The 18,493-nt window shown below is 43.2% G+C and overlaps 3 protein-coding genes across 10 annotated transcripts in view; all 3 read left to right on the top strand.

Annotated features, from left to right (window-relative positions):
* DNAL1 (dynein axonemal light chain 1) overlaps positions 1-18,493 on the top strand; it is a 74,864-nt gene that overhangs the window by 21,997 nt on the left and 34,374 nt on the right. The window contains exon 1 of one of the 7 annotated variants that reach the window (XM_047735470.1): positions 13,143-13,431. The exons of 4 other annotated variants lie outside the window; for them this stretch is intronic. In XM_047735470.1, coding sequence (XP_047591426.1) covers positions 13,429-13,431 — 3 coding nt within the window. In that variant the 5' untranslated portion in view covers positions 13,143-13,428. Of the gene's footprint in view, positions 1-13,142; positions 13,432-13,865; positions 13,888-18,493 lie in introns of those variants that run through there. 2 more of the 7 variants (XM_047735468.1, XM_047735466.1) reach the window with 2 other exon arrangements.
* Positions 74-1,693, top strand: LOC125103708 (acyl-coenzyme A thioesterase 6-like). The gene has a single exon (XM_047735472.1). It carries the CDS (start codon positions 353-355, stop codon positions 983-985), a length of 633 nt encoding a protein of 210 aa, XP_047591428.1. The 5' UTR covers positions 74-352; the 3' UTR covers positions 986-1,693.
* LOC125103710 (acyl-coenzyme A amino acid N-acyltransferase 2-like) lies at positions 3,240-12,193 on the top strand. 2 transcript variants are annotated; one of them, XR_007128475.1, is made up of 2 exons: positions 3,240-4,684; positions 11,285-12,193. XR_007128475.1 is itself a non-coding variant. In XM_047735473.1 (2 exons), the coding sequence occupies exon 1, from the start codon at positions 3,392-3,394 to the stop codon at positions 3,644-3,646; it is 255 nt and encodes an 84-aa protein (XP_047591429.1). In that variant the 5' UTR covers positions 3,240-3,391; the 3' UTR covers position 3,647; positions 5,380-5,824. The 2 variants fall into 2 exon arrangements, 1 of the variants encoding a protein (XP_047591429.1); XM_047735473.1 differs by lacking the exon at positions 11,285-12,193 and adding an exon at positions 5,380-5,824 and having other exon boundaries at positions 3,240-3,647.

The raw sequence follows: 18,493 nt of genomic DNA, 5'->3' as shown, positions 1-18,493 counted from the left end.
TGGAGGACTGGACTGGCTTTCCCCCAGGCCACATCCCAGTACAGAACTTCAAGGACTCCCAAGCTTTCAGATTTTCTCTTATGGAGGTATATTTATGAAGGTGGGAGCCAAAAATATACTCGAAAAGTTTGTTGATTTGATTTATAACTTTTAAACACTTAGATGTGGGGTGTATGGGTCTCCGTGTGTACTCTTGACCCAGTCGCCATGAATATTAGTGGAAGGCCTGCGTACTAGGAAATCAATTGATTTGCTTCCTACAAGACACCGTTGAGCTTTGTGGGTTATTGCATAAGGAAAGAAAATGAATGACATTTAAGAAAGCTACCTAGAGTATATAAAATCACCATTTATGTCCTCCACTTACAAATTCTGGGCTTGTTCTGTTTCTCTTCTTCAGGTGAAAGGCCCGAATGTTGGGCTTCTTGGCTTCTCCAAAGGGGGTGACCTGTGTCTCTCAATGGCCTCTTTCTTGAAGGGCATCACAGCCACGGTCCTTATCAGTTCCTGTGTGGCCAACACAATAGCTCCTCTGCATTACAAGGATATGATTATTCCCAGTCTTGGCAGTGACCTAGGGAGATGTATAATTAATGAGTCGGGACATTTGCATTTTGTGGATGTTTTGGACAACCCACTGGAAGAACCCAATCACCCAAGTATTATTCCAGTGGAAAGGGCCCAGGGGCCCTTCCTGTTCATTGTTGGCATGGATGATCAAGCCTGGAAGAGTCACGTCTATGCTCAGATAGCCTCTGAACGGTTACAAGCCCATGGGAAAGACAGACCGCAGATAATCTGCTACCCAGGAGCTGGTCATTGCATTGATCCACCTTACTTTCCTCCTTGCAGAGCTTCTGTACATAGAGTGTTAGGCCAAGCAATGGTCCATGGAGGTGAGCCAAAGGCTCAGTCAAGGGCACAGGTAGATGCCTGGCAGCGAATTCAGACGTTCTTCCATAAACATCTCAGTGGTGAAGAATGAGCCCAGTCCAGCAAAATATAACATTGTAGTAATCATAGACCAGATACTATGAATAAAAAATCTAATTCATAGGGGCGCCCGGGTGGCTCAGTCGTTGTTAAGCGTCTGCCTTCGGCTCCGGTCATGATCCCAGGGTCCTGGGATGGAGCCCCACATCGGGCTCCCTGCTCCACAGGAAGCCTGCTTCTCCCTCTCCCTCTGCTGCTCCCCCTACTTGTGTTCCCTCTCTCGCTGTGTCTCTGTCAAATAAATAAATAAAATCTTTAAAATAAAAATCTAATTCATAGAACATGTATGGGGTTTTGCAAAGCACATAGGAAACTTTTGGCAACAAAATAATTATCTTAGCTTCTGGTCAGGTCCTATTGGATTCCCAGACTTTGCAACCCTCCTTTCTTCACTGCCACCCCTTTCTCCCTGAACTTTCCCTACCATATAGGCTTAACCATGATCTTATCCTAGGATCAATCTTAACCTGAAGTAGGAGAAATGTGAGAAGTACCTGCCCAGCTCTTAATTGCTGGTCTAGCTTTGACCTGTGTTCTGGTTTTGAAGACTGAGCTTCTGTATTGCTAAGAGTTCTGTATCCCGTGGGGTGCCTGGGTGGCTCAGTGGGTTAAAGCCTCTGCCTTTGGCTCAGGTCATGATCCCAGGATCCTGGGATGGAGCAGCAGCATATTGGGCTCTCTGCTCAGCAGGGAGCCTGCTTCCTCCTCTCCCCCCCCCCCCTCTCTCTGCCTTTCTGCCTACTTGTGATCTCTCTGTGTCAAATAAATAAATAAAATATTTAAAACTCTTTTAAAAACGTACCTATTTATCTTTTTAAAAACACAACATTTAGGGACGCCTGTGTGTCTCAGTCCGTTAAGCTTCTGCCTTTGGCTGAGGTCAGGATCCCAAGATCCTCATTGCTCAACAGGGTGCCTGCTTTTGTCTCTGCTTGCTGTTTTCCCAGCTTATGCTAGCTCTCTCTGTCTCTGTCTCTGTCTCTGAAAAATAAATAAAATCCTTTTAAAAAAATTTTTAAAAAACCTAACAGTTAAATTTCATGAGGGAGAAGTAATGGATCCTACAAAATTTAAGTGGGGATTCCAACTTGAAAGATCCTAAGAGAGAGGGAATAAGGCCTTTTGGGTGCCTTCCAACTCTGAGATTCTCAGAGGTGCTGGATTCCAGAACTTTCGACTTGTTCTTGCATTCTGAGCTTGGACATGACAGTCACAGATTAAATTTAACCCTCTTAACTTATTACCCAGTTCCAGGCTTCTCACAGGCCTCATTACAGTTACCCACTTGGAGTATATCCTTCCAGAACCATTTTATATGCATGTGCATGCAAATATTTGTTTGAATGTAAAAATATGGTTTTATTTTGTGAGTGCCGGGGCTTTTTCTGGAAAACAAGGACAGCCATGATGTATTTTTTTTTTTTCTGCATATGAAACCACATTTTTAATACTTGGGCCAGGCCCCAAGACAACAACGATTATTTCCATAGCGTATACATCTGTAGCGCTGCCTCATCTACAACGTTTAAGCTTTAACCTTGGCGGTCTGAATCCCAGGCCAAGATATTTCAAGGAAGGAATTTGGCCAAAGGCTATTATTACACGTAGCCTCCTTCAACTAGGTTTAGGGAATTGTCACCCCTGGTGGCCAGGGAGGGACTTTAAAGAAAGTGACCGGCCAGCATTCTGTCGGGTCAGTAACTTCTCTCCCTCGCCGCGTCCAGGCTGGGCAGGAGCTCCTGCCTCTTTTAAGCCGTCCCACGACGAGGACTCCAAAAGCATGACCGACCCCGGGTCCTCCTAAGTCGCCTCTTCTTGCAGCATTTTGCTGAGCGGTGCCCCAGGGACCAGGGGCAGGACCAGGCAGGACCTCCTGCCCTCCGGAAAAGCGGATGTCGCCCTGGGCCCCGCCTGTCCCGGCGCCGCCGGGCTCGAGCCGCGGGGGTGCCCCGCCCTCACCCCACCCCGGGCTGCCCCGCCCCGCCCCGTCCCGCCGCGCCCGGGGACCACCGACTCTCCCTCCTGCTGCCGCCGGGGTGCGGGTCTTGCGTCCGAACCAAAGCCGCGAAGATCTCGGGGTCATGTGGAGGGCTGCCCGGGCGGTGCTCGGAACCCCCAGGATCCCCCCCTGCCCCGGAGGGGGTTGTGCACCTCGACCCTTCACTCCCAGAAGTCCGCGACCCTGAGCGTCACGCCTAAGCCTCGGCTGGCCGACGAGCTCCTGGACATTAAAGTGGAAGGCTTAGGCCCGAGGGAGCCGGTGAGCCTGCGGGCGTCGGCCGTCAGCTACCGAGGCCGCCTCTTCCATTCGCTGGCGCCCTACGAGGCGGACGGCCGCGGGGGCTTGGCCCTGGCCGGGGCCCCGGCTGTGGGCGGCGACTTCACGGGCGTGGAGCCCATGGGGCTCCTGTGGAGCCTGACGGCGGTCGGCTCCGAGGATCCCTGCTTCAACCAGGTGCCGAGGGGCGTGATGAAAAGCCCGCTCAAAGTGGAGGTGACCGTCCACCGCGCGCCGCGGCAGCCGGCGGTGTCGCTGGGCCCGGCGCTGGCCTCCGCTCAGGTGCAGCGCTGGTTCTCCAGGCCCGAGCTGCGCGGTGCTCGGCTGCAGGCCGGCCGCCTGCGGGGCGTCTTCTTGCTGCCCCCAGCTGCGTGAGGTCTTTTGGGCAGAGGGCTTCGCATGGATTTGGGAAATCGATTTAGGAAAGCTGGATTGCTTTGCTGGCTAGTTTATCTCCAGAAAACCAAAACGAGCGCCTTAATTCCTTTATTTTGTCCCCCAGACACCAGGTGGGACAGTCACTCTCCTAAATGGTGACTGGGATTTAAATTTAATCTGCTCGGGAGCCTCTCTTCTGCCAGCTGCCGCCCCCTTTAGGCTCCTAGTGCTGCCCGCGCTATTCCTTGCGAGCATCTTTGCTATAGTAAGCACAACGCTGCGGTACAGTTTCTAGCCTTAAGTATTTTGTCTACCTCTGTAGTAGGCGGAGCTTTGTGTTCATTTGACTTTTCCAGTTATTCCTTGTAAAAATGACGAGAATAGTGGATCCAGATCTTTCACCTGTATCGGTTCAAGCTCCAACGTAACCGAAGTCCTATTACATACATTGTTCCCCTTTTTAATATACTGGTTTTACGTTAGGATACAGATGACACCTTTTTTTTTTTTTTAAAGATTTTATTTATTTGTTTGACAAACAGAGATCACAAGTAGGCAGAGAGGCAGGCTTCCCGCGGAGCAGGAAGCCCGATGTGGGGGCTCCATCCCAGGACCCTGAGATCATGACCCCAGCTGAAGGCAGAGGCTTTAACCCACTGAGCCACACGGGCGCCCCCAGATGACCTTTTGGTTGTTATTTTCAAACATACTCTGATTGCTTGGAGACCTTCATCATGATGAAGAAACTGTTCTGTTGCTCATCTCATAGATCAAAGAACAATTTATTTTACAGATGAGAAACGGAGGCTTAAAGTGTCTTAACCAAATCCCACAGCTAGATGGTGCAAAATCAGAACGTAGTCAAAATCTTTGAGAGCCACACTCACGACGCAAACAGGGGCTGACTGAATGAGCGAAACAGGTTTTTGTTTTTAAAAAACTAGTCTGGCTTATTTTCTACTCTCACTCTGGGGATCCTTAGGAACAACTGAGAATCTCTTAAATGAGAGATTTAAAACATTTTCATCGTTGAGGGTGGGTGGGCTTTTTCTTTCTTTTTTTTTTTTTAAAGATTGTATTTATGTATTTGATAGAGATCACAAGTAGGCAGAGAGGCAGGCAGAGAGAGAGAAGGGGGAAGCAGGCTCCCCACTGAGCAGGGAGCCCCATGTGGGTTCTATTCCAGGTCCCCGGGATAATGACCAGAGCTGAAGGCAGGCACTTAATGACAGAGCCACCCAGGCTCCCCTCCCTTTTTTTTTTTTTTTTTTTTTTTTTGAGTCTAAAAGGTAGCAAGTTTACATACTGAGGATCACATTGCTGAATTGAAGCAAAATTAACAAATTCTCAGTTATTTTAATGTTGTAAACCTGTGGTTGGAAAAATCTATTGCTGGAATAATTGGGGGACCTATGCGTTATGTCTTTTTCATGGTTTGCTTTAGGTTTTCTGAAAGTAATCTTGAATCCAGAGATGTTTGAGGTTGATCTACTTTTAAAAAGAACAGATCAAGATATGTCAAGATATCTGAATGTTAAGAAAACCATACTGTAAAAACCACTACGTAAAGATATACATCTTGGCTTTCACTTGGGTGGCTGTGTGTGCCTTAATTTCTTTCTAGATCTAGATTCTAAATCTAAAATTTAGAATCCCTTCGGCATTGGAATTTTAGATCTCTTAGTTTGGTTTATATTCTAACGTTCTTGCCTCTCAATCCGTTTTTATAGATTTATCTGGGACTTTTTTTGGAATAACACAGAAGAATATATGTGAAAAATACTAGGAGGGAATTGGCTGAGACATTCTTCTCTTGGAATGGTGCATGAATAACGTAATCTACTATAGGGATGTTGAAAGAGAAATGACATCGACATCAGAAGGAAATAGTTTGACACTTTCTTTCCACTGTGAGGGAGCAAGAATTTACTGTCCCCTTTCTAGCTGGATTAAGAATCAAATTGACGTGAGACAGATTAACAGAAGAAAATGAAACTTAGTTTTTTATATACGGGGAATCCACACAGACGTGGAAATTCCAAAGACAGTCAGGCAAAACGACGTATATATGTCATCCTGAACTAAGGAGAAAAGGTTTGGGGTCTAGGACTTTGAAGGGAAGGGGTGCAGCTCGCAGGGCAATAAGAAGACCAGATGTTTGGCAATTAGATTTTTGGCCTGCCATATGGATGGCACTCAGATAAAATTTCTCTCTGGTAGTAAACCTCATTCTGGGAAATACCCCTAACTTAGATTTTTCCATGTCATTAAGGGAGGGCAAAAGTTTCTCTTGAGCTGCAGGGTCTGGATTGCCTTCAGCTCAAGATCACCCCCATGCCAAAGTGGCATATTCTGAGGGCAACTCCCCTGAGCTCCTTCGAATTCAAACGAATCTTTATATGCCAAAGTGGTTGATCTAGGGACAGCCTGCCTTTGGCACCAACACCACACATATTGTTCATTTTATATCACAGTATCCTTAGACTTTAAAATAGCAAAACTTTGTTTATTTAGGGATTTTGGTGACTTTGTATCTTAAGCTCATTGAGAATCCAAAGGGCCTTTTACAGTTGGACCTTTTTTCAATGAGGTATTATACTGTCACAACTCAGAGACTGCCAGAACTATTTGCTTAGATTAATCAGGATTCACACTTCAAACCAAAACATTTTCCATATCGTTGGTGCAAATTCCCATATATTTTTCCATTTAAAAGTGATTTTCTCATAGAAAAAAAGATAAAAACATTCTTACATTTGTAGCTTCAAAATAGCCAAAACAAGTGTCTGTTTCAACCACAACAATAAACCTATTTAAGCCAAAACAGATTTTTCCCCCCAAGGCAAATAGGTGAACATTTAAAAACAGATAAAAATCCTTAAACAATTTTTAAAGTTAAAAAGTAGTAAAAATTTTTAAAAATATAAATTATACAATTAGAATTTGCTTCAGAAAATGTTAGCCAGGTATCATAGTCCATTAAATGTCCTGTCATCTAATCCCAGATTAATCCTCTTTCCTGGTTTATAGGAGATGGTCCTTTTCCTGGTGTGATTGATATGTTTGGTGATGGAGGATTAAATGAATCTGGAGCCAGTCTCCTGGCTTGTCGAGGTTTTGCTCCTCTGGCTTTGCCATTTTTTGGCTATGAAGATCTACCTCCAATCATGAAGGACTGAAATTTAGATTACTTTGAGGAGGCAGCTAAATTTGTGCAAAGTCACCCGAAGGTGAGTGGGATTGTAGAGAGAAATGTATTGAAAATTAAGTCCTTAGGGCCAGGAGAGCGTGAATAAAGAAAAGTGGTACTAATGGGCTGGAAAACATCTATAACAAATATCTGTTGAATGAATTATTGAATGGATAAGTAAGTGAATAAATAAGCTATCTGATACGTACATAAATGGTTTTCTTTATCTAGGGCTTTGCAACGCCATTAACAGTCATGCTTTCTCTCTGTGTCTCTGTCTCTCTCCTTGTCTGTCTTCTTTTTCTTCAATCTCTAGGTTAAAGGTCCAAACATTGGAGTGATCGGTTCTGGCAAAGGGGCTGAGTTGGCATTTTCCATGGCTAGCTTTCTCCCAAATTCAGGTGCCGTTGTAAGCATCAGTGGCTGCATCTCTCACACAACTACTTCCCTTTCATGGGGTAGATGCATCCTGCCAGATTTTAACCGAGATAAAATCTCTGCTCTGGGTTCAGGGGTTTACGATGTTAAAGAAGCACTGGAGGACCCCTTGGACCCAGCCTACCGGGCAAGCCGCATCCCCCTTGAAGAAGCCAGTGCCCATTTCCTTTTCATAGTCGGAGAGGATGACAGGCATTGGAAGAGTTCTGTTTATGCGGACATAGCTGTGAAGCACCTCACAGGGCACGGGAAGACAAATTTCACTCTTTTAAGCTACCCTAACGCTGGCCATAGAATGGATCCCCCTTGTAGCGCCTTTTTCTCTGTATCCCTGGACCCCGTGTTGGGAGTGCCTGTTCTGGGAGGTGGACAGCTCAAAGCTCATGCTGTTGCTCAGATTGAGTCTTGGGAGAAGATCTTGGAATTTTTGCACTTGCATCTAGGGTAAAGTCTAACAAACTAGACGTTTAAGTTTCGAGTATGTGCAGAACGAATTAAGGGCTAGATTGAATATTTTTAGCAAGTGGTGACTGAAATCTAGACCTCTCAGGGGCATCTGCAAGCGTTTAAAAGAAGTAAGAATACTTGCTTCAAGTTCACCAGAACCTGTAACTTGGGCTAATATCCATGTTTCTCCAATTTTGGTTTGTTTTAGCTTGACCTCAAGGTAATTGCTAAGTGAAAACCAGTTTCCAATCTGTCATTTACCCACCCTTCCCACCTACCCTCCTTGTTACCTGTACTTCCAAAGGTTTTTAAAAACTGGTGTATGGGACACCTGGGTGGCTCAGATGTTTGGGCATCTGCCTTCGGCTCAGGTCATGATCTCCAGGTCCTGGGATTGGGTCCTACATCGGGCTCCCTGCTCCGAGGGGAGCCTGCTTCTCCCTCTGCCTCTCTCTCTCTCTCATGAATGAATAAATAAAATCTTTTAAAAAAACTGATTAAAATGATAATTAGTTTGCTATTATGTGCCCCAGAGGTTATAAAACTGTTTTGAACAGGGGTGAATACATAAATATAGGTCCCTGGTTTAATGATGAGGAGACACTGGACCAGGATAACTTTCTCATCAGAGGCTGGAGTGAACTCTAACAAGATGACTCAGAGACTCATTTGTGATAAGACTGCAGTCATAGAATCCTTTCTGTTGTTAATCAGGTTTTGATTTTTTTTTTCTAGTTGCCACCTCTTCTAGGATCTTTAAAGAAAGTTAGGCATCCTAAAATACTTGCTTTAAAACTGCTGACCAATTATTGGGAAACACTGATTCTTTAGGGTTCTTCTATATCTGTGTTTGTACTTTAAAAAACTTTTCTTCACACTTTGCTTCAAAAACATATTTAAAAATAGCACATTCCGGTTCTCCTCCCGAGCTGATAATGACAGAAGGAGACAGTGCAATTATCTGAGGTAAAGACTGGGTTCATCCCTTCTACTTTCCACCACCCTCACTAAAGCTTTAATTGCAATTTATGGATGAGCCTTAATTCATTAAAATCATTTTAACGGAAAGTCTGAGATTGGATTTTAAACTTTAAAAATACGTGCGGAGGAGCTCCTGGGAGGCTCAGTGCGTTGGGCCTCTGCCTTCTGGCTCAGGTCATGGTCTCAGGGTCCTGGGATTCAGCCCCACATCGGGCTCTGTGCTCAGCGCGGAGCCTGCTTCCCCGCCCACCCCTCCCCCACCACCTGCCTCTCTGCCTACTTGTGACCTCTCTCTCTGTCAAATAAAAGAAAGAAAAGAAAAAGAAAGAAAGAACTCTTTAAAAATATATATATATATATATGTGTGGAATTAGAAGATGTTATAAGTTCTCAGAATGTACTTTCAGTTTAGTGTTTTTTTCTTCCACATAATTGAAGAGGAAGATTAAAGTATTAATTACCAGCCTTTGATTTTGCTTGATCAGTGGATCCTGTGGTCAGAATTATATTTTGGGCTCTTGGCAGAGGATGAAGTGTTGTCACCCCAATTTGTAGTATTAATAGTTTCCCTCCCCCAAAATTAACGTTATTTTTAAAACATAATACATGTGTCAAATTATTAACATCAAAAGAAAGTATATGTGTCATACTTTATACATCCCTAAATGCATATGTATTGTCTCATGATTTTAAGGTTATCCATGTAAGTTTTTTTTTTTTTTTTTAAGATTTTATTCATTTGAGAGAAAGCAAGAGCACCAGGGGGAAGGGCAGAGCAGAGCCCTTTGGGGACTCCTATCCCAGGGCTCTGGGATCGTGACCTCAGCCAAAGACACGTTTAACTTACATGAATCCCATTCGTGTAAGATTTTTAAAAAAAATTGTTTTTAAACAGACCAAAACCATAAGGGAGAAATTGGCTTTTATCAAATAATTATAATGAGAATAATAATCTGGGAAACTGACTACTGGAATTTGTTACAAAGCTCATTCCTATTTGAACTGATAAACCTTTTGACTATATAAATAACCTTAACAATTAATGATTCTCCTAAGCTTTAAATTCTTACATTTTTTTTTAAATTTTTAAGGTATGTAACTTTTAGCTCTTTTGCTCAATCTCTAATCATCTGGTAAATGTGACATTTTCTTTCTCTTTTATTCAACCCACATTCTTGTTCAGAGAATTAAAGATTCCTTAACATATTCAGTGGCTACCATTCACACTCTTTTACCTTTACTTTTCAACGGGTCTGCCAGATTTTCTGAATTTGGGGAAACTGTTTCAATAGTAGTTTTAATCTTTCTCTCAACTTTCTTCTAGGCCTGCAGGAAGAGCAAGTAGATCCAAAGTCGAAGTCTCTGGTGAACAGCTTTTTGAATCTATTTTGCCATTTGGTAGGACTCAGAACTAAGAAAGGATCCAAGTTCTCTAATTCTTTCTTTTCCTGTGTGAATGGTTTTAACCTTTGAGAATCTGAAACTCAGCACATTTCTGCTTATATAGTGGTAAATAGTTTATTTGGAGGTAAATAAGACATATTCACAGTCAAAGTTTCCTCCTCCGATGATGAGGAGGAAGTAAATAACATTCTGAACAAGCATGAAGAAGGAATGGATTGACTAGTGGTATTTTACCTTTAATGCCAATGCCTTCTGATGTAATGCACAGTTTTGAGCAAAAGGCATACTCTATTAGGTTAGAAGATATGTTCAAGGATTAAATTCCCATTTCAGCCACCTCAGCAAAACTGGTGGCTGTTTTGGCAGCCAGGATGAATTCTAGTTTGGAGAGGTGTGGTAGTATGGAGATCTGAAACAAAACGAAACAAAACACTACAAGCAAAAAGGCTAGATATGTTATGAATACCCATTTTATTTTTTTAAAGTTTTAAAAAAGATTTTATTTATTTATTCGTCAGAGAAATAACAAGCAAGGGGAGTGGTAGGCAGAGGGAGAAGCAGGCTCCCGGCTGAGCAAGGAGCCTGATGAAGGACTCCATCCCAGGACCCTGGGATCATGACCTGGGCCAAAGGCAGATGCTTAACTGACTGAGCCATCCAGACGCCCCTATGAATCCCCATTTTAATATTCTTTAATAAACAATTCTGTGTTTCCTGTTTTTTTTTTTAATCGGATTCAATTACCTTTTTCAAAATGGAATTTATTTGTTATTTCAAAATTAAAAATATCCACTTTCCAGGGGCTCCTGGGTAGCTTGGTTGGTTAAGGGTCAAACTCTTGATCTCAGCTCAGGTCTTGATCTCAGGGTCATGAGTTCAAGTCCCATGTTGGCCTCCATGCCTGGAGTGAAGCCTAGCCTATCTACAAAAAAAAATTAATTAAATTAAATATAAATAAATAAACATTCACATTCCGGAATAGAATAATCGGAAAAGAGAGAAAAATTAATAAATCTAAAGAATAAACCAAATAAATTAAATATAAATTAAATATTAAATTCAATTAATATTTATATTAATTAGACATAAAATATTAAATAATTGAATAGTTAAAAATTTATTTTATATATATGTGTGTGTGTGTGTGTGTGTGTGTGTGTGTATTCACATTCCAGAATAGAATAACCAGAGAAGAGAGAAGCAAAATGAACACCATATTAGTCTTCTCAGGCTGCCATAGTAGAATACCACAGACCGGGTGGCTTAAACAACAGAAATTTATTTCCTCACAGTACAGGAGGCTGAAATTCCAAAATCAAGATGCCAACAGTGTTAGTTTTGGGTGAGGCTTCTCTTGGTGACTTGCAGGTGACCATCTTCTTACTGTGTCCTTGGATGGCCTTTCCTCTGTGACCACCACTCCCAGCATGTTTATTCCTCTTCTAAGGACACTAGTTATATTGGATTAGGGCCCCACTCTTATGGCCTCATTTAACTGAAATTACCTCCGTAACAGCCCTCTTTCCAAGTACAGTCACAGTGGACTTAGAGCTTCAAGATATGAATTTGAGTGGGGAGGACACAATTCAATCTGCAGCAAACATTAGACTCTCATAATATTCTTTTAGATATAGGTTATGTATAAATGTGTGCACGGTATATAATTTTTTTAGATTTATTAGAGAGAGAGAGTGTGTGTGCTCAAGTGGGAGCAGGGGCAGAGGGAGAAGGAGAGGGAAAAAATCCTAAGCAGGCTCCATGCCCAGGATGAGATCCACCCCCCCAGATCATGACATCATGACTGGAGTCAGAATCGAGAGGCAGAGGCTTAACGGACTGAGCCATCCAGGCATCCCCGCGGTATATCCTTTTCAAGAAGATTATACCAACTATTTTGTTTGGTAACTTGCATTTTAAATTAGGACATCACGACTGCATGTGAATAGATGTATTGCAACAACTTTTTTTAAAAAAGGATTTTATTCATTTACTTGACAGAGAGAGAGAGAGAGCACGCAAGTGAGCAGAGAGGCAGGCAGAGGCAGAAGGAGAAGCAGGCTGCACCGTGAGCAAGGAGCCCAATGTGGGGCTGGATCCCAGGATCCTGGGATCATGACCTGAGCCAAAATCAAGAGTCAGAAGCTTAACTGACTGAGCCACCCAGGAATCCCATTTCAGCAACATTCTTGTTTCTTTTTTTAAAAGATTTTATTTATTTACTTGACAGAGATCACAAGTAGGCAGAAAGACAGGCAGAGAGAGGAGGAAGCAGGCTCCCTGCTGAGCAGAGAGTCCAATATGCTGCTCTATCCCAGGATCCTGGGATCGTGACCTGAGCCAAAGGCAAAGGCTTTAACCCACTGAGCCACCCAGGGGCCCCTTTCAGCTACATTCTTCATGGAAGTATATTTCATTTTTTGGATGTTTGATAATACCAATTTTTTCCCTCTTGACATTTGGGTTATTTTCCTTCTTGCTATTAAAACCTTGAACATAAATCTCTGTGCACTTGTCTGATTATTTCTTCAAGATGAAGTCCTAGAAGTCCAACTGCTGGGTCACAGAGGTGCACACGTTTTGAACGCTTTTCATACTATTACCAACAGCTCTCCACAAAGGCTGTGTCAGTTATAAAGAGCAGTGTATATACGCCACCGCATTTCTCCATACCCCTAGCAACTCAGTATTTTTACAGTTTTTGTCTAATTTAATAGGAGGAGAGCAGGGGAGGACATCTCGGTCATCTAAAACCACCGTTTTATGCTTTCATTCGCCTCTGGCTCCACGGAGGCGTTGGGGAAAGGCAACCGAGGAAATTCAGCTGAATGTAGTTTCAGTCATAAAATGAACAACAACAACAACAAAGAATTTAGTTTAGGTCGAACTACAGGTGAATTACAGCAGGCGATAAAGACAAGGATGCGGACGGGCAATCTGCGGGAGAAGGGAATTTTTAAAGTTATTTACGGGAAGGGCAATTTTATAGCGAGGTTTTCAACTTTAGGCAGGCACGTCCCTGCAGAGCGAGTGAAACTGCTTTCGGTAGAAAGCATCTCCTGACCACCCTGCATGGCGAAGCTCTCGCATCCTGCGAGAGGCCAGCAGCCCCGCCGCACACGCTGGGAAGCGAGCAGCTGACCCGCGGGAGGACCGAGGCGGCCGCCGGGCGGTCCCACAATGCCCCGCACGCGCCACCCGGAGGGCGGAGAGAAAGGACCACTGCCGGGGGTGGGCTCCACGGAGGGCTCCGAGAAGTGCGCACGCGCACTGACCTCGGCGGGCCCTAGCAACCAGAGCAGTGACAGTAGCAACGGCCGGAATGGTGAGTACCCTCTAGGCCTCTTGGTCGAAGAGGAGAGGAGACTGCAGGTGGAAAAGGGTGACTGTGGCGTGTTGAGGGTCGGAGCGCTTCTCGGGCAGCGGAAGGAAGCCGGTCACCGGCGCTAGCTCCGCAGTCAGAGGCCTCAGGCGAAAGAGAAGCCCCGGCACGGGGTGGTCTGGGGCGCGGGCGGCCTGGGGCAGATCGGAGGTTGGGTTCGTGTGGAGGGACTCTGACAGAGAAAGGGAGCGCAAAGAGCAGGAACTTCTCGAAAAAGAGCGGATTAGAGTGGGAAAGGTGATGAAGGCGGAGTGCGAATAAGGATTTTTCTGTGCATAGCAGTCATTTTCCCCCAGGCGAGACGGGGCGCGGGGAGCTGGTTATGAGAGGCGTGTGTGTAACCCCGACTGCCGCGGTACTCCTTACCTGTGAGGTGCCCGGGTTGTCCTCTGAATGACTGTAAGTGCACTTATTAGGTAGCCCTGTAAAGCCCATTCGGATAGACTGTATTAGGAGATGTTCCTCAAGTTTCAGTATGCCTAAGTATAGTGGGCTGAAGACTGAGCTTGCTGGAATGGAGATTATGAATCCTTAATGCAATGGGATTGGGGAATTGCATTTGGACGGTGCACCTCAAGTGATTCTAAAATTGGAGGGCGTCCATACTGCTACCTGGGGTTTGAAATCTCTCCGTGATCTATCCAATCAAAGACCTTTACGAAGGAGTGATTTTACTTACTGATGCTCCTCAACTCCTCCTTAAAACGTGCAGTGTTGGGATACCCGGGTGGCTCAGTCGGTTAAGCCACTGCCTTCAGCCCAGGTCATGATCCCAGATTCCTGGGATGAAGTCCGCAGCAGGCTCCTTGCTGGGCAGGGAGCCTGCTTCTCTCTCTGCCTCTGCCTGCCACTTTGCCTGCATGTCCTCTCTCTCTCTCTGACAAATAAATAAATAAAATCTTCAAAAAAGAGAAAAAAGGTTTAAAAAAATGTGCAGTGTTGCTTACAGGTTTGGTAATTCCGCCTAGCAGTTTGAAAAGGGTTGTTGTTGGTTGATTACAGAGTCAAAGCTGTTTAGCAACGTATGTGATTGTCCTGTCCGGTGGAGGTGTTTATGAAGAACAAGTACAATTGGTTGTCTTCTTTTTGTGATTCCAGTGCTGTGTAAGTGGGCAGAAATTGAGCCCAGGAAATTGAAATGATGAGGAAGTCATGCTTGCCTTCAACCCCAGGATTAAATACCGCTTTGAAAAGTAGTTTTCCCGCACGCTTTCCTTACTTTATTCTACAGGCATTTAGCTGAAAAGCACTACCAAAGAGAGTAAAAAGTTCTGGAACCTAGGTTTATATTCAGGTGAAGAAATAACCAGCCCTAAACGATTTTGAAAGCATGATCCATGAGAATTACTGAAAATCGCCAAAGAGAGAATCAGAACCAGTAATTAGATGAAGCTAGCTAAGGCTGGAAACCGGTAGGTCCAGGGCCCTCCAGAAATCAGGCCAGCATAGTTTTTTCAGTGAACAATCCGTTAGCCTCGGGGGCGTCTGGGGGGTCAGTCAGTGAAGCATTTGCGTTCCTCTCAGGTCATGATCCCCCAGTCCTGGGATCAAGCCTGCTCTTGTGTTGTTGCTCTCTCTCTCTCTCTCAAATGATAAATAAATATCTTTAAAGAAAAAACTGCCTTAGCTTCCATTGTCTTTAAATGATTGTATTTTGGGGTGCCTGGGTGCCTCAGTGGGTTAAAGCCTCTGCCTTCTGCTCAGGTCATGATCCCAGGGTCCTGGGATCGAGCCCCACATCGGGCTCTCTGCTCAGCGGGGAGCCTGCTTCCTCCTCTCTCTCTCTCTCTCTCTCTCTCTCTGCCTGCCTCTCTGCCTACTTGTGATCTCTGTCTGTTAAATAAATAAAGAAAATCTTTTTAAAAAAATCTTTAAATGATTGTATTTCACATCAAAACCCAGATTTATGGCCTCTGTGAAAAATCAGAAATACTATATTTCACCACTGGACACATTTTCGCCCTATTTTTGTATTACTAAAATATGATGGTGTTGTATAATTGGCAGCATCTTTACTTTCTTAGTAAAGGGTGTTATTTTCAGTAATGGAGTTTTAATGTTTGGAGAGATCTTGTCCCAAGTCCCACGTGCCAGCTGTTTTCTAATGCCAGAGTTGAGGTTATTCTCTTTATATGGCCAGCTTTACCCATTAAAGATGTCCACTGAAGGAAGTCAAGCAGAGAGAGTCAATTATCATATGGTTTCACTTATTTGTGGAGCATAACAAATAACATGGAGGACATGGGGAGATGGAGAGGAGAAGGGAGTTGAGGGAAATTGGAAGGGGAGGTGAGCCATGAGAGACTATGGACTCTGAAAAACAACCTGAGGGTCTTGAAGGGGCGGTGGGGGGGTGGGAGGTTGGGGGAACAAGGTGGTGGGTATTAGGGAGGTAGGGAGGGCACGTATTGCATGGAGCACTGGGTGTGGTGCAAAAACAATGAATACTGTTATGCTGCAAAGAAATAAAAAAAATAATAACACAAAAAAAAAAAGATGTCCACTGGTCCTTTAGGCATTTCAGTTTTTGACTTCTATCTATAGGGGAACTAGTAACCTCATAAACCAACTTGCCAGATTGCTTCCAGTTTGAAAGTATTATCAGACGTGTCTTTTCATGGTACTATACAGGGATTTTTTTGGAAATCTACCCAGCAGTGGGATTTCCTAGTCATAGGGCCTCTCCATACTTAATTTCCCTAGGTATTGTCAGACTGCTTTCCAGAAGTCTGCTAGTTTGTTTTGTTTTGTTTTGATTTTAAGTAAGCTTTACCCCCAACGTGGGTCTTGAACTCACCACCCTGAGATCAAGAGTTGCATGCTCTGCTGACCGAGTCAGCCAGCCACCCCTCTCTCTCCTAGTTTTTACTTCCTTCAGTACTGCCTGAGAGTTCTACATTCTCACCAAATTTCTTACCTTTGCCAATCTGAGGATGTGTTTTAGTATTCCATTGTTTTACTCTGCATTCCTCTGGTTTTCAGTGAGTTCCAGTACCTCATGATATTGTTAGTCATTTGGATTTCAACTTCTGTTAATTCTCTGTTTATATTTGTTTTGCTTTTTCCATTTTTTGTTTTTTGAATTTTAGGAGTTCCCTCTATATTCTCTATTAGTCTTTTGTTGGTTTTATGTTGAAAATCTCTTCTCCCAGCTTTTCTGTTAACTCTCTCAACAGTGTTCTTCACTTGCTGAATTCCCTTCGTTCTATTTCTCAGTTTGTTCTATTGTATTTCCTATGTAAATGATCATGTGCGCATAGTGCGTTTTATTTCTTCCCTTAAGTCATTCCAATTTGTATTTTCTTTTATTATAACACTGATAAAGATCTCTTGTACCATGTTAAACAACAGCAGTGATAGTAGGGATCTTTGATGTGTTGGGGGTCATAAAGAGAAGACTTCTAGTGTTACCTTCCCAATTTGCTCTTCTTTCCACCTTATTTAAAATATACATACTTTACACACATAAATCACATCCTGGTACCTCTTTGAAATTCCGCGTTTTTGTTTTTTTTGTTTTTGTATTTTCTTTTTCCTTAGTAATGGTCACTTTCTAATATACTATAAAATGCGTATATTGAATATATTATTTACCATGTGTCTCCCGCCAGTGGATGTAAGTTATAGAAGTTGGGAATCTTTGTTTTGTTCCTTGATATTTCCCAAGCATGTAAAAGTATGTTGGGTATATACTAGACACTTACTGAATATTTGCTGAAGTGAATGAATGTCTCAAGTCTGGCGTTTGTGATAGCTTTTTGGTATGTAGCTTTTACCAAGTAAAGAATTTCCTTGTAACTCTTAGTGAGAGCTTTTTTTTTTTTTTAAGATTTTACTTATTTATATGACAGAGAGAGATCACAAGTAGGCAGAGAGGCCAGGCAGAGAGAGAAGGGGAAGCAGGCTCCCCGCCGAGCAGAGAGCCCGATGTGGGACTCGATCATAGGACCCTGAGATCATGACCCGAGCCAAAGGCAGAGGCTTAACCCACTGAGCCACCCAGGCGCCCAGAAGGGAGACTCTTAACTGACTGAGCCACCCAGGTGCCCCAGATGTACAACTATTTTACAAAGTACTTTTTCCACACTTACTGAAATAAATGTGATTTTTTCCCCCTTTAATCCATAAATAGGTGATTTACATTTATAGGGTTTTTGGTTAAACAATCCTTATGCTCCTGGGATCAGCCATTCTTGACCCCGATTTTTATTCACCATTGGCTTTGGAGATCTAATGTTGTATCTAGGATTTTCACATCTGTGTTGAGAAGTAAGGAGGGCCTCTTATCTGGTTATGACATCAAGGTTATTCTAGCCTCATGAAATAAATTGGCCGCTTTCCCTCCTTTTCTGGTTTCTAAAACAACTTCTCTGTTAACAGAGAATATCTGTTCCTTGAAACCTTGTCAGGATTTACTTGTAAAATTATCTAAGCTTGGAGACGTAGGGGAAGAGGATAAGGGTAAATCTCTGGTTATCTTTTTAACATTGAAAATAATTATTGGTCTATTCAGATTTTCTGATTGTTCCTGTGACAGTTTGAGACTTTTGTGTTTTTTTCTAGAAATGCATTCTTTGTCTAGGTTTTCAAACTACCATATGTTTGCTTGTGATATTTTATTTTTAAATCTTTGTGGTATCTGTTATTTCCTCTGATTCTCTGTTTTCGTCATATAGCTCTCTTTTTGCTCAGTCAGGCTTGCTAGAGATTTAGGAACCAGCTTTTAGTTTTGTTAATCTTTTTTTTCTCTTCGGGTCTGTTTTTCATGCACTTATTCCTTTGTATTTTCCTTAGCCTTCTGGGTGTTTGCAATGACGTGCTTTTTCAAATATCTCAAATACTTTGCTTGTTTTCTGTTTCTTATTTTCTCTTAATTTTTGAATAAATAAATATATTTGAAATTATAAGTTTCCTTTTAAATGGTATATTCCTGGGGCGCCTCGGTGGCTCAGTGGGTTAAGCCTCTGCCTTCAGCTCAGGTCATGATCTCAGGGTCCTGGGATCG

The sequence above is a fragment of the Lutra lutra genome, chromosome 7 (assembly GCF_902655055.1).
Source record: "Lutra lutra chromosome 7, mLutLut1.2, whole genome shotgun sequence".
NCBI classification, from domain to species: Eukaryota; Metazoa; Chordata; class Mammalia; order Carnivora; family Mustelidae; genus Lutra; species Lutra lutra.
Note: the sequence above shows the minus strand (reverse complement) of the source record. Positions and strands in the feature narration are given on the sequence as shown.

Bases quoted from the DNA above. Each gene is read 5' to 3' on its own strand.
- LOC125103708 (XM_047735472.1), top strand. From the start codon at position 353: ATGTCCTCCACTTACAAATTCTGGGCTTGTTCTGTTTCTCTTCTTCAG.
- LOC125103710 (XM_047735473.1), top strand. From the start codon at position 3,392: ATGGGGCTCCTGTGGAGCCTGACGGCGGTCGGCTCCGAGGATCCCTGC.